Source organism: Lepeophtheirus salmonis, chromosome 5 (assembly GCF_016086655.4).
Source record: "Lepeophtheirus salmonis chromosome 5, UVic_Lsal_1.4, whole genome shotgun sequence".
Lineage (NCBI taxonomy): Eukaryota > Metazoa > Arthropoda > Copepoda > Siphonostomatoida > Caligidae > Lepeophtheirus > Lepeophtheirus salmonis.
In genome coordinates, this window is record NC_052135.2 from 24,366,400 (window position 1) to 24,382,376 (window position 15,977).

At 29.9% G+C, this 15,977-nt stretch overlaps 1 protein-coding gene across 9 annotated transcripts in view; it reads right to left on the minus strand.

Annotated features, from left to right (window-relative positions):
* The window catches only part of LOC121117229 (uncharacterized), a 91,873-nt gene that overhangs the window by 12,085 nt on the left and 63,811 nt on the right, over positions 1–15,977 (minus strand). For all 9 annotated transcript variants that reach the window (XM_071888452.1, XM_071888448.1, XM_071888449.1 and 6 more), the window contains 2 exons: positions 1,736–2,115; positions 1,576–1,666 (listed from right to left, as the gene is read on the minus strand). In XM_071888452.1, the coding sequence (XP_071744553.1) occupies positions 1,576–1,666; positions 1,736–2,115 (471 nt within the window). The remainder of the gene's footprint in view (positions 1–1,575; positions 1,667–1,735; positions 2,116–15,977) is intronic.

Here is a 15,977-nt window from a genome sequence, read left to right on the forward strand (position 1 = left end):
CCTTTTGCAGCGGGCTCCTCTAAAATCCTATTACCTATGACCATTTTTACTGTCAGCTGGCTGAGAGGTACATGCTGGGCGATTTTTTTTTTTTATATAGATTTAAATGTAATTTTGAATCCTTTTTTCTTAGAAAATAAGACTCAGTGTCAACTTTTTTTTAGGAAAGACATTATAAAAATAATTTTATTTTTTTATTCCAAATAATCCACCTATTTTATAGTCAAGTGCGGGGGCTCACCTCTTCCAGCGTTGAAAGTGAAAGATAATTCGTTCTACAGAGATAATCGACTCAAATCTGTGTAATTGTGTTGGGAATGAGTCACTCAAATCTCCAATTGTCTTATGGGCTGATTATCTCAAGAAAAATCAATTTATCTGGTGCAACACAGAGTTTTAGTTTGAAATAAAAAGTTTTGTTAAGAGTTTTTAAATTGGTTACTAGTTTTTATTTAGTTGGATTTTGATCCATTTTCGATAATAGATATCGATTTTTTTTACAATCGATAATATTTCAAACATTACATTCTACCAATATTTTGATTAGAGTAATTTTTATAAAATGAAAAAGAAAAAGTCGCTCATATCCAATTGTTTTGCTTTTTTCCTTATATAAAGAACCCAGATGATGGGGTTATAAGAACTATATATGAAATTACATACAAATCCCATTGATAGATACATTTTTTCATTGATTTGTATATTAACTAATATTATATGAATACATGTAATCAATCAATGATTTGAATATAAAATATAAAACAACGAAAATAATGATCTTTGAACGTACAAATGTGGTGCGTCAACATAGAAACAATCTTGATTAACACCAAGAAAAAGAGCAAATTCCCAAAATATTTTTAACTTTATACAATATATTTATACTAGTACATACAGCCCAATATTTCATGGACAAATTTGAGTCAATTATCGGGTCATTATTTAAATTTCTAGGATGAGTTAAAATAGTTAAGAATCTTTATTTGATGTAAGAGACGTATATTGGGTTCGATATGGCCTTTAAAATATATCAATTTATCATTCTTTTATTGTGATGAACAATTTTGACTACTTTATGTACAATTTGGGGTTAATAAAAATAATTTGTGATAGAAATCGACGATACTTCGTCGAAGAATACAAATGTAATTCATACTCAATTTAGAAGAAAATCAATCTAGCTTGTTTTTGAGTTGACTCTCCACAAACTTATGTATGTAGGTTTAAAGAAAAGGAAACTGAACAAACATTTTTAAAAAGGTTCATAAATGCCATTTATATTTCTTCAGCTACTAACTCGAAAACAAGTGTATGAATGTACATTCCTTCTTCAACTTTTTTTTTTGCAAAAAAACAATGCATTTAAAAGAACTAAACAACAAAAAGTACTTAGTATCAACCTGAGGCAATTACATGTACATGTAGATTTAATTCAACTCAATGACAATAGAACAAAAAAGCAAACTGACAAAATCTTTTTAATTGCGCACAAATTGTTTATTAGAAAGGCACAAGAGATAAATAATTAATCATTATTACTAATTGTTCTTGTAAGCATAATGTATGAAAACTTACCTATTTCTTGGTCTTTGAGATTGAGTTTCTTTTCTAAAGACGTTATTTGTGTTTCTAAATCTTTATTTCTACTACTATTAGGATGATGGACCTGTAATTTTTGTATAAACATGATATAATAATAATTATAAATAATTAATGATAAAATAAATCATCTTACCTTGGATAGTGCTCGATTATACATAAGAGTCATGACATCAAATCCCTTGTTAGCGTCATTCAATCGACGTCGTAGCTCATCCACCTGTCGATTTTTGGCATCCACTTCATCTTCAAGTCGTCCTGAATACTTTTCATTTTCTCCAAGTCGCGTTGAACTTTTCACTAAATCTGGTTGATTAGATGAAGATGAATGCCCAACAACACCGTTAGTAGTAGAACCTACAACAACATTGTTGGAACTATTACAATTATTAGGGGGATAGCGTCGATCTTTTGACTTCCGAGCAGAAAGCTTTGGAGCAGTTGTATTAGAAGAAGGTATCGATGACTTCTTATGTGTGTCCAAACCATTACTATTCGCATATCTTCGAACTGTGTCTATAATATATATGAATAAGTAAATAATTATTATTATTATTTTTTTCACGGACAATTGATTCATTTTAGCTCATATCTATTCACTTGGAATAAAGTGATTAGGCTAAGTAATCGTTTTATTTATTTTATTAAAAAATATTGAAGTAAACATTTGTATATTAAATGATAGCAAATTCATATTTATTTCTACGTTTATCGGCGTATTCCCTTCAAAACTTTTAAAATATTTGGCCTCGTTGTACTTTTATGATATCTTGCAACCTTTCATTGAAAAGAACAAGAAAAAAAGCCGAAAATCAATTCTTCCCAACTATAGAACTATTATAATTCCTTAAAAATTAACAAGAACTCATTCGAATCCAACCAATCAATTTTCAGAACAATGATAAAGGGAAAAGAAGCAGAAAAATCGTTGGCCAATAATAAAGTACATGTAAATTTCTATGCCAGTGACTTAAATTTTAACTAGGAACTTACGACGTCACTTTATTCAAACTGTATTAAATTTAAGTAATATTGGGCCATTAAGACCTACACATTTTCTATTTGAAAAAATCATGGTTAAAAATTTTAATTGAATTCCACATGATTGAATAGTTTACTCAAAGATCAAATAATACAAATAAATCAAACAAAATGCCACTATATTTTATTTTATTTCTGTAGAAAAAAAGGTGAATATGATAAGAAAACGATAATAATACTAATAATAAAAAAGGACGTTTGAGTACCTTGCCATTAGTCAAATGTTCATAATATGATATTTGAACAACTTATCTTCTTGCTAATAGTTAATAAAATATGCAACTAAAAAGTACTATGTATATTTATAAATATTGAAAGAAAAAAAATATATATTAAGTAAGATAGATAACAATTTCATATCATCGTTATCAGTTATTTTATAGTATAGATTTTGAAAACATTTCTCATAAATAGTTGGAATTTCATCAAAAAATATATCTAAAAAATAAAAAAATGCCTTACACTTTTTCATTACATATTCTTAACAATCATGATCATAATATCTACGACTTAATTTAATTCAGAAATCATAAGCGGGACACACAAAGAAGCATCATGTATACATAATGTTGCAAATATCTTGATGTGCTACATGAATTGTATCTTTATTTAAAAAAGTTATTAGGGTCCAGGGGATGAATCTTGGACAAATGATTGCTACTTTTTATAAACCTTGGTATACGAGTGCCTGAAGACACGAGCTTTTTAGATTCTGAGCCAAAACTTGATTGACATACGATCTGATTAAGAGTTGACAAGGGGACGTGTGAGCCACTAATAGGTTCATTGCTATGACTTACGAGCTCAGTCCATGAACGAATTAAAATCGTATATCAAGGTATTCCTGCACAATCTACGTATGTAGATTCAAGATAAACCTAATTCGTTAACTACGTCTTTTGAAATAGATGGGCATTTGTACATATTATGTAGATGGGTGATATTATTTTTATTTTGTTTTGTTTTATTTGTTTTGCAGAAACGAATAAAAAACCTGGGGCCTCCCTACTTAGGAACAGTCCTTAGAGAGACCATAAAAGTTACAGGTAAGAAAGTACCTACACTAGCCAATGAATTGTAATTAGAATTTGAGCATACAATTTTAAAGCAATAATAATATAATAGAATACAAAGCATAAGGATGGAAGTTCTTCGTGCTAGCAAGAGATTGAAAAAACAAAACACATGGTATACATTACATATGTAGCCAGTCAACACAAAAACAAGCTAGAATGATTTTTTTCCCCAAAATTAAGTGTGGTTATCATTTGTATTCTTATACTAATTATCGTCATTTTCCATCAACAAATTATTGTTATCAACCCTTAGGATGATGACTCGCAAATTCCACTTAAGGTAGCAAAAATGGATCATCACAATAAAAGAATGAGAAATTGTTTGTTTTTTTGCCATATCGTGACCAACAGAAGTCTCTTAAATCAAATAAAGGTTTTAAATTATAGCTCAAGCTATTGGGTATATTAAACCATCTCCCAAATTTGAATATAAAGCTTATTATTGAATCAAAGATGTTAATGAAATATTGATCTGTGTGTATATTAAGTAACAAAATAAATAGGGATTTTCTCCTTTTTTGGATTTTTGTTCATGATTATTTTTATGTTAACTCAGCACGCATGATAAATACAAAATACAAGGTATTCTGCGTGTAAATAGACCCTACAATAATGAGTAATTAGTGTTGTCCCCAAATATGGGTTTACCTTTGGTGCTGCTAACAAAGACGGTTGCTTTAGGAGAAATTCTTCCTAGAGCGATGGATTTTCGATTCTCAGATAAGGATGGAGGGGATGAGGAGAGATGAGATGAGAGGCCAACAGTGAGGCGGCTTCTTTTGGGTTTGCATACAGGAGGTGAGGGTGCTCCTCCTGGAGCTCGAGTAGCTGGGTATTTGGGGAGCGGAAGGCTCGAAGGTCTAGTCCTCGGAGGGATCACAACGAGAGACATTTTGTTTTTTGAGAGTTTGATTGCTTGTTCCTGCTTTAGTTTAAAGGATAGTTGATAGAAAAAATTGCATCTATCTATTTCATGTTCTTGGTAATTAGATGAACATAATTAGCTAGTACATTCTCTTTGGGATAGACATATATGTACACAAGACACTTGGTTATATTGTTAAGCACATCCACAAAAACAAGGCAGGATCCTTGACAAAATAAAGGTAGAATCCCCTTCCTTCCGGTATATATATTTCTATTTATTAATGAGCCTTCAGCAGAGCGATGATAAAAATATATGAGTTTTTCATTCACATAATAGCAGCAGCTGTACTCCTCTAAGAATCGGATGATTTAAGGATACAAATGCACTGGATTCGCAAAGACACTCACACTAACACAGATCCACACAGTTCTTTATCTACATATCCAACCAACCGACCATGAATACAAAAAAATGTATGAAACTAGGAAATACTATTATTTAGATATACAATACGAAGGGTGTAGAACGAATATTAACACTGATAAGTTTGATGAAATTTTTCCCCTTATCCGTAGCCAAAGACGCGCCTGCCCTCAAACGAATTCACTCTTACTATTATTTACTACTAGTTACTGGTGTGTGTACTACTGTCTACTACTTGTACAGCGTTCACAGACTCCCTTCAGTGAGTGCGTGCTTACGTCGTTATAAATATGTAATACTATAAATTAAAATGTTCCTCTTTTCTTTTTTGCATGTTTCCTTTACCTTCTTCTTCTTCCTCTTTTCATTATTCTGTTCGAAGTCATGCAGTGGAGTAACTACATATTTGCTATTTATATGCCCACTCAGCACGCTCAACAGACTATTAATTAAATCAATATTAAACGTTTCTTTATAAAGATGAACTTAAAAGCCTCAGCAAAATTTGATTAAAACTCCTTTTTCTTTTTAGGTTAGACATTAAATCAAAAATTAATTCATTTCCATCATTACAAATGATTGATTTACCCCTTTTGGAGGCATGATATACTTACTATATAAGGTATACATTTTCTCTTTTTATCTATGTTATTGAAGAGGAAATTCGAGGTAGTACATACATACTTAAATTCACGACAAGCACCAAAATTGCGCAATATTGTAAAGAAATATTCTATTAAATATAAAATTTAATGACACGGATAAATAAAAATTTGTATTTCTTATATTTGATAGGTTCTATATATGTGGCGTGTCAATATAAAAACAATCTTAAACGAAAATCGAAAATCAAGAAAAGAAGAAGATCCCAATATAATTTTTTACTTCTTATATACATACATACAGACAGTGCTCGAGTTATATCAGGTTTGAGGAAAGGGGGGAATGGCATCCCCCCTTACAATGGAAATGGTCAGAAATCATATCTTTGCCCACCCTTTTGTGCAATTTAAACAATGAATATGGACACTGCTTCTATATTAACACTTCGTCTAAATTTCATCAACACCTTTTATGTAATAAAAAAATCATTATTGATATATATTTATTTATAGACTATATATATTCACATATTGCGTGAAAATTAGTCTTTAATCAACTGTATTTTTAAAAATTCTTCGAGGAAAAAACCCCGAACTCCAATAATCAGAATCCATCGCAGACATTCCCTTCGTTTGATTTCACAACTCAACCACTGCTTACAAGCCATTGATTCGTATACATATTTGAGTCAATTATTGGCTTTGATTTCAAATTTGGGGGAAGATTTAAGATACCCAAGAATTTTAGTATAGTTTAGGACCCTGCCTGGATTTAAGAGATTTACATTAGTACTCATCTGGCCTTTTAACATCAAAATATATCAATTTATTATTATTTAGCGTGACGATCAATTTTGGCTACTTTAAGTGCAAAGGACTAATCAGAGTATTTTTTAACATAAATTATTGACAATTCGTCGAAGAACACAAATGTAATCTATACTCAATTTAAAGAAAAATCCTCCTAGCTTACTTTTGTGTTAATGGGCGACATTTCTCTAAATCCTTATGCATTTATGTTTAATAACAATAACAAAAAATTGGAAAAGGCTAGATTCAATTTCTATTCTTTTCCTCTCCATGTACCTATGTAGATAACATAATTCCCTCTATGTTCATATGAACTGCATAAATGATTCATCCACACATAGGATTACAAAAAAATAAAAAGTGAGTTAGCTAATTCTACATATGTACATTTAACAATGAGAGGTCATGGATAAAAAATCAAAGGAGTGGAAGCAGGTAATAGGATTTCAAACATGCTGGATCGAAATGGACGGAATTTCCTGAAATACAGGATCTGTGGGGGATGAGTCTTTGGTCTACGTTAACCATAAGACTACATCTTGCTAAAAATCAATTATTATTGGGTTTCGTTCAGAAAATCCTAGACTGGTATAAGACTGTTATAAAATTTAGTGGACTGAACTGATTCAGTCATTTTAAGAAGTTCAGTCTAGACCGTCTGAATGAAAAATTAATTCTGGATTGGTCTAACAAAAGAATGGCTAAGGATCAATCTCATTGACAATTTGTCTAGAATTATCTATGAGATTAGTTGTTGATGACATCAGCTGTTTTTCAAAATTGTGAACATCTACCTAAACTAATATCATATGAAGTTAGAAGTATGGCATAAATCATAATATTTTTTTGGTTCACGAACACTTCTCCCACGCAAACTTTGCTCGAAATCTGATGTATGTATGTCATCGGAACATGGGATTTTGAACTTAATTCAAAATAGGTCTTCCTTATCACATATGGTTGATAATGTGTAATATTTTCATACACATCTAGAGGTTTTACAAAGTTTCATAATTTCATTATATATCATTTTAAAAAAACCGGGGGTCAAAATGGATGAGAAGGCTGGAAAAATTTTATCGAAATTTTCTTTTTTTTAATTATCAACTGTTGTTTTACTCTTTTAGTTTCTTCATGATCATCCTATACCAGTTGGATGAAGATTAGATCTGAATAAACATTATACAATGGTATAAATATTCCTAAAATGGATTAACATAATAAAACTTTTTTTATATATACTGAAGTGCTTTGGCGTCTTCTACAGGAATTATGGATGATTCGAATAATATTTTTTTTTTTTTCAAGCTCATTGATAATTGTAATTAAATTAATTATTAATATCAGGAGTGGTTAAAAATCCATGTCATTTAAGTTGAGTATTTGATACTTTTAAATTCAAACATATTCCCAAAAATTGATTCTAAATTTCGTATTACATCGTTATTGTTACCCTAAATTTCCTTAGCGTATCATTAAAATTTGATATCGTAGCAAATTATGTACAAAATATGTAAGTAAAAATAGATCAATTCTTCTTCCTTCACATTTAGGAAAAAAGAAATTAAATTATTCACAATTAGACAGGTAGAAAAAGAGAGGAAAAAACAGTGAGGTTTGCTTTTAATGAAAGTTGACATAATTATACCAAAGAATAAGACATACATCTGCTTACGAAATATCAAGATCTCATACATACATGTGATATGTACATATTTTTTTATCATTATAGAGATAATATATACAATTCCAGGTTGCTTCTCTCATAACAAAAGCAAACTAGAACAATTTGTCTTAAAATTGAGTGTGGAATAGATTTTTATTCTTATATGAATTATCGACAATTTCGATCAACAAATTGCACTTAAAGTAGCCAAAAATTGATTGTCCCAATAAAAGAATGAGAAATTGATATATATATATATATTATTTAAAAGGCCATATTGGGACTAATATAAGTATCTTAAATGAAATAAAGGTTCTTAACTATAGTAGGTATGTAAAATATTTGTAGCCATTTGAATTTGAAACTATATTATGTGCCACAAAATACCTATCAAAACTTTAAAATATTGAACGTTTAAATTGCAGGAGCGGACAAAACTTTAGGGCAGTGTTAATTTCGTCTTGTTTTATCCTGTCTTCGGTACATTTAGTCTCGTTTTTATTTAGTCAAAAAAAGAAAAGATTTGTTTTAGTTACTCAAACTCAAGATTTGCATAAATGGTTTTGTTTTGTTTTCGTCTTGTCATCATAAGAAAAAAACAAAACAACATTTGTTGACGAAAACATTTTGTCTAGTAATAGCTGACAAAATTAACACTGCCTTTCAGTGAAAGGGCAACATTCAGAAAATTACATCTTTAAAAGTTATTTTAATTGATTAAATATTTCATATGTAAAAAAGCAAAAATTGAATATTTACAAGGGAAAAAATAGAACGACGACGTAGCTCAGTGATCAATACCCTAGGAAGAAATTTTTCTTTTCAACAGAGTTGTTTAATGAATGAATGAATGACCTGTCGGTATGCTAAAAAAATTAATTGAAAATCAACATGGTAGACTGTTTTGGAGGAGAGGAGCTTAACTGTTATGACGTTTCATTGGATTGGCTTCGAGCAGCTACGAGATGAAGGAATTCAAAACAAATCCCACTGAGTAGCTAGCGATGACATAGGCAGGAATAATCCCGTTGTCAACCCTGAACTCTATACTGAATCCAACAAAGAATTACATATATAACTCCCCAACAAATCCTCATCGTCACTCATGAGCAAACGTGCTAGTGATAACTTTATACTAAGATGTCTTCTATTAAGAATTTAAGGATAAGGTACACTGATCATGTTGCAACTAAAAAAAGTCTCACACTCGTCTAAGCTCATATTTTTTTTACAATTCTACTCTTGAACTCAATGTGTGTATAGGTTTGATTCAGGGTCGCTCCTTGTGAAGAAAATATATATTATGCATATGGACTTCAAAGGCAGTTTATAGATTTGAATAATTAATTGTAATACTATAATGTTTGCATATACTTAATCCGTGCAACTCCTTCTGATCAATTAAAGAAATACGAGGTCTGTGCAAAAAATAAGGTGCCTTTAAATTTGGCGGGCAACTTATATTTGTTATGCTAGATTTTTTTGATTTTTTATGTTTGTACATTTAAAAAAATATATTTTTATTGTTCAAAGATATATAATATGTTTAGTTTGTTTTTAAGAGGCATAATGGTTATAAGTCTTTTGCTTGTTGGGCGATTTTTTTTAATAAATCCTTTTGCTCTTCCATTTGGAGGATTGGGCTTTGGTTTCGATATCATAACCAGATACACATTTATGACCCTTTTGAGCAAATCAGGACCACCATTGATTATTTTTTTCTCAAAATTAAGCATTTTCGGAACAAAGTTCTCTGATACTCGTCTCATGACTAAAACATTCGAAAAAATTTCATGGCAAGAAACTTCTCTGATATCATTCGACTACTTTCAAAAACAATTTTTTTCATTGCTTCAACGCTTTCGACGTGCTTGGATGTCTAGAGCGAAGCTAGTCATTGGCATTTCCAGCCCATCTTGGAAGAGTTTATATCACTTATAAACATTTTTTTTTACTCAGAACAGTTTCAACGTATGCTATTGTCAACATTTCAAGTATTTTGGAGTATTTAAATTCATTTTTTGCAAAAAATTTCATGCAAATTCTTGATCCATGTTTTTCACTAGCAACAAATTGTCAAACACACAAAATACTTCTAATTAGCATCACAAATATACGTTGCCAACCAAATTTAAAAAGTGACCTTAATGTTTGAACGCACCTCGTACTTCTTTAATTGATCAGATGGAGTTGCACTGATTTAGTATATGCAAACATTATATTATTACAATTACTTGATAATAATTGGTTAACTACCCCGTAATTTCGTTTGTCTTTTTAGTAAAGGACAGTTTGGGAGATACAGATTGCTATGTGTTTGATTAGTTGATGTTAGGGACGGCACGGTCTCTAATTGAGGCGTGCCGTCCTAAATCTTAAAGACACGTCTAAATTGGACGTATAAGTCTACCCAAAGAACAATCTATGACATCATAATATATATTAGTCTTTGACGCCATCTTCAATCAATCTCAAACATCTAGGATCCAATATTTATAAGAATAACAAATACTTCAATTAGGTCTAACTTAAGAATAATGAGAAATTATTCTCATGTATGCAAAAAAATAATTAAATTTTTCTAAACTAATTCAATAGTAAACTGAGGAGATTCACTATAATATTATTTCATATAATTTATTGTAAAGCGTGGTTTAAAATATGGGTCGTTTTTTAAGGAGCAATAACAGGGAGGGAACGTATTTATATATACATATACTTGTACACGACATGTAATATATGTAGCCCGTCAACACAAAAGCAAGCTAAAATGAATATTCTCAAAATTGAGTATTTTTATTTTTTGACAAATAATTATCGGCTATTTCTATCAACAAATTATTTGTACTAACCCATTGGGTGTGCCGCAAGTTGCATTTAAAATAGCCAAAATTAATTGTCACCTTAAAAAAAAAAAGATTGATTTTATGTGAATAGAGCCATATTGTGGCGAATATAAGTATCTTAGATCAAATAACGTTTTTAAACTATAGCCAAAAAGTATTGGTATCTTAATTTACCCTCCAAATTTTAATATAAAACGTAGTATTGAATTATATATATCTATGGAATATTGAGTTGTAGCCTGTAGGTACATACATATAAAAGAAGTAAAAAAATAAATTGGGATTTCCTCCTTTTCTTGATATTTGTTCAGGATTGTTTTTATATTAACGCACCATATATTATATAAAGTAAAGACAGATATATACATTGTGCATATAATGATATCGAATTTCTTTTTGCAGAAGTTAGATGACAAATTTCCATGTGAAAATATGATATCAACCCTTGCCATAATTGGACATGAACATTTATTCAGATACATATTACGTACTTTGCTATATATCAATGTTACTACATTATAAGATCTTTTGGGGTCATAAGAGAAACTTAATCCAGGCAGGAAAGTACATAGTATATATATATATATACCTACATACAAACATAATATAAAAGAATAAAAACACATACCATTTGATACGGTCGTTCATAATAAACTAGCGAATTTAATTAGGAAAAGAAAATAAGAATAATAATAATTATTTCTTCATAAATGTATTCTTGCACAATGATGAAACAGCTATTTACAACTCTTTTTTCTCTCTCTTTCTTTTTGTGTGGAAAAATACTTAGTTATACCTAGCTATGTATATTTTATTAAATAAATAAATAAAACTTATTTAGAGAGAACAAAAATAAAATATTATTTATTTTTTGAATTTTCAGCCTTGAAGCTTGCATTGAAATGATTCATTGTTCAAGTCATCAGGGAGTTGTTGACCATCAAAGAAATAGGGATGTATCAGTCCCTAAATGTTGAAGTTTCCTCCTAAATCCTACACAAAAAAACGAGAACAATCTTTGCAAAATGTATTATAGATATGAGCCAGTAACGTCATCATGAACTAAAAATGAAGTTATAACAGTTATAGCCTTTATTCTATCACGCAACATTTACTCACAAAAGAAACAGAAAAAAAGGTCAAATTAGTTGTTAGGTGTTATCCTATTCTTCCCAAATATGGAGTTATTGCTCAATAATTGTTGGTAATTGTTCACATCTTCATAAAAGCGAATTCGATTTCGCCGAATCGATATTCAAAACATTAACAATAGTAGGAAAATAAGCTAAAAATCGACATCCTCTACTCTACGAAGCTTTTTTACTCTGGAGTGCATAATCACGGGCTCTGAGATAAGAGATTAAATAAATAATTATTTATGTATTACTATTGTAGATGGGGAAAGGGGCTCCCCATCATAATAAAAGTTGCAAAAGGGTTCCACTGTGATGAAATTGTTTGGAAATCGCTGGCTTTTAGGAATATAAATACGACTTTCAATAAACCTTCATTAAGAATAGTGGCTAACTATTCTCGTTCATGAAAGATATGTACTTGAGATGATACTGATCGAATTCCATTGGACAAATCACGTAAGTCACGTTGTCGTCTTTATTATATCTTGAAAATTTTTCTCCAAAAAGAAATTGATAAAAAACTAAATTTCTTACTGCTTAACAAGAGCTAATTCCCATTCAACCACTATGGTTTGCATTAAAATGGTTTTTGTACATTTTTTTATTATTGATTATGGACAAGAAAGGTAGGATAATTAGAGAAAAATATGTTATTCTTTCCATTGTAATAGTTATTTTTTACCTACAATACGGATATAATATTGTATTATGATGTACCAACAAAGACGGATCAAATTTTGATAGTCAGTAAGGTTTAAGTCTTTTATTTGTTGGTCTAATTTTGACATCCAATAGTTCACTATTCGTCTAAATATTATTCAAAAAAGGGACAAATTTCCAATAAATCTTTCTTAAATTTCATTAAATGTTTTGGGGAATAAAAAAGACTTAACACCTGCACTGAATACTACTTGTCCCCAAAATGACGACATCAACAATGCTGACATCACGTGAAAACGCTCTATAGTATCACTCAGTTTATCACGCAGAAGCAAAACAAGGGAAACAATTTTGTCCTTTTGAATAGGACAAATCAAGGACACTTCTAGACCTAACTAACGCACAACAAGCAACAAAGGAATCACCAATAACCACAAGAAAGTATCTATTACCGCAACCCCAACACAAGTAGGGTACGCAAAAAAAAGGGGATCATTAATATTTGTATCTATGTATTAATATTTATATATAGTAATATGTACTTCCTATGACCCAAGGTCTTCTGAGTGGGTAAAAATAGTAAGACTTGGGCAAGGTCAAATAAAAGGGGGATTTATATAAAAACACATACATATAGAATTACTATATTATATATGTACATAAGATTTGAGTGTGTGTGTTTGTGTTCACAAACACACACACTCTCGGAGGAAGTGAAACAAAGTGCCTTCCCATGTATATATATAGGTATAAATAGGTATATGCATAATATAATCAAAGTAATAACTTTCAGGAGGGAAATCTGAAGCCTGTACAGCATAAATTGAAAAAAGAAGCAAGAAAAGTAATCATAGTTCATGTTCAAGTGTCATCAGGTTGTTTTGAATTAATTGGGATTTCTCCTTATAAATATGTATAACATCACTATTTATATTATTATATATGTATAATACAAGGGAGGGATCACAAGTATAGAGCGTTTTCACTGACGTCATAAATTCCATCATTATTTTAAGAAAAAAACAACTGAGGGGGCTCAAAATTGATATTTTTATTAAATAAAATGCTCATATTTCCGAGTGTCTTGATTAAGCTTCATTAAAGGACTAGAAAAATTTAAAAAAAGACTTAACACCTGCATTGGATAATACTTTATCTCAATGATGTACACTGATATATAAATTCAATTAGAGCAACATGTACTCAAATTCCCTATAATATGTCTAAATATGTACAATTATTATAACTTTTTGATTAATTAGGGACGAAAAAAAGTAGATAATTAGAGAAAATATCTTATTCTTTCCATTTTAATAGTTAATTTTTATATACAAAATGAAATAAGTTTGTATATCGATGTATTAACTTACTTTTATACACATCGAATATTTAATCAAATTTTTAGAGTTGACTATTTCTAGACTTCAAAACGTAAAAATCTTGCTCTGAGGTAAAACATATAAAATTATTGCATAAGTAATATTTATCTTAAAGAGCTATTTGGAATAAAAAAATATATGTATTTCTTCCCTCTAAACTCTAGGTCTGTAAAATGTACAGAATGAAAATTTTGAGAAAAAAAAAATTAAATTGATTAACATTTTTAAATATTAAATATTCCGGATATTAAAAATAGGACTTGGAGTAAATAAAAAGTCAAGCTCTAAATATCTCTACTCTTTGGTCCTTAAAATTCACCATCAAAGTCCTTTTTTTGTTGGTTCCATTTTGACATCAAAATACACAGCAATAGCTCACGATTTTCTAAATCTTAATGAAAAAAGGATTTCTATTGTACTAAAAATTGTTTGGTTAGGCACCAAAAATGGCCAACATCAACAATGCTGCCGTCACATGCAAACCATCCGTTATGTAAATTGTACAATGCACATAGTAGAAAAATGATCCAATAATTATGCATAAAAAATGGAGTCATATTTTATATTTTTTGCAATTGGAGGATTATAATAAGGATAATTTTGTTACACCATCATTCCATTATTCCCTTCTCTCCTCGTTCTCTTCCATTGGTGTGCAAAACCTTGTATTAATATTCAATACATGTACATATATAAATCTAATAATAATTAGATCGAATAACTACGAACTGACTGTTATGATGATGATGATTGGCGTGAGAACCAAGATTGGAATTGAGATATACGTATATTATGTGGCCTCTCAACACAAAAACAAGCTAAAATGAATACATTTAAGCACTCCATGTAAATATTGAAGTAAATTATTCAGACCATATATGTGACCCGTCAACACAAAAGCAAGCAAGAATGATTTTTCTCAAAATTGAGTCTAGATTACATATATATTTTTTGAAAAATACTCATCTTCAATTTGTATTACCAAATCATTCAAATTAGTCCATTGAAGAGCCACTGTAAGGTTGCAAAAATTAATTGTCACAATTAAATGATTAGAAATGGATGGATTCTATGTGAAAGGGGCCATATTTGAGCCAAATTAAGTATCATGAGTCAAATGCAGGCCCTAAAGTAAAGTTACGATTCTTGAGTATTTCAAATCATCTCAAAACTCTATGTAGCTATACATATATGATTTAAAAAATAAATTTAACTTTATAATCCTCAATTTTTTCATTTTTATGATTTTTGTTCAAGATTTTTTTTTCATTAACATTAATTTGATACAAATTTAACAAACAAACCAAATGAAATATGAATAACCTAAAGAACAGTCAAAAATCCCTAATAAAAACCTGGCAATAAAAAAATTATATAAAAACAACAAAAAAAATACTAAAAGCATAATATTTTTTTTAAAAATAAGTAGTAACAATCTAATATAGTCTTTAACAATGTTTTCTGCCAGGACATTTGTGGTGTCATTAATTGCTTTAAGAGAATAAAGGTAATATTGTACTTTCGTTATAACGGCATGATATAGGATCTTTTTTGGGGACGTCAGAGTGAAAAAGTCGTTCCTCAGAATTTTCCCTCCAAATGATAATTCCACCTCAGTTAAAAGCTGTACGGAGAGTTTTGTAGTCATATAAAATGTGAGATGTGGTCTTTTTATCACAGAAAAGAAACACCGCTCCTCTGATTTCATTATAGAAGATAATTCAATTGTATCTGTAAAGACTCTGTAAGTAAACCAATTTTCAGCTAGAGACAATGGGTAGTTAGTAAAGCCTCGACCTTTTTGTCTCCCAACACTCAATTAATTGGATTTCAGATCTTTTCCACAAGGACCTAAGAACTAATACTCTCAA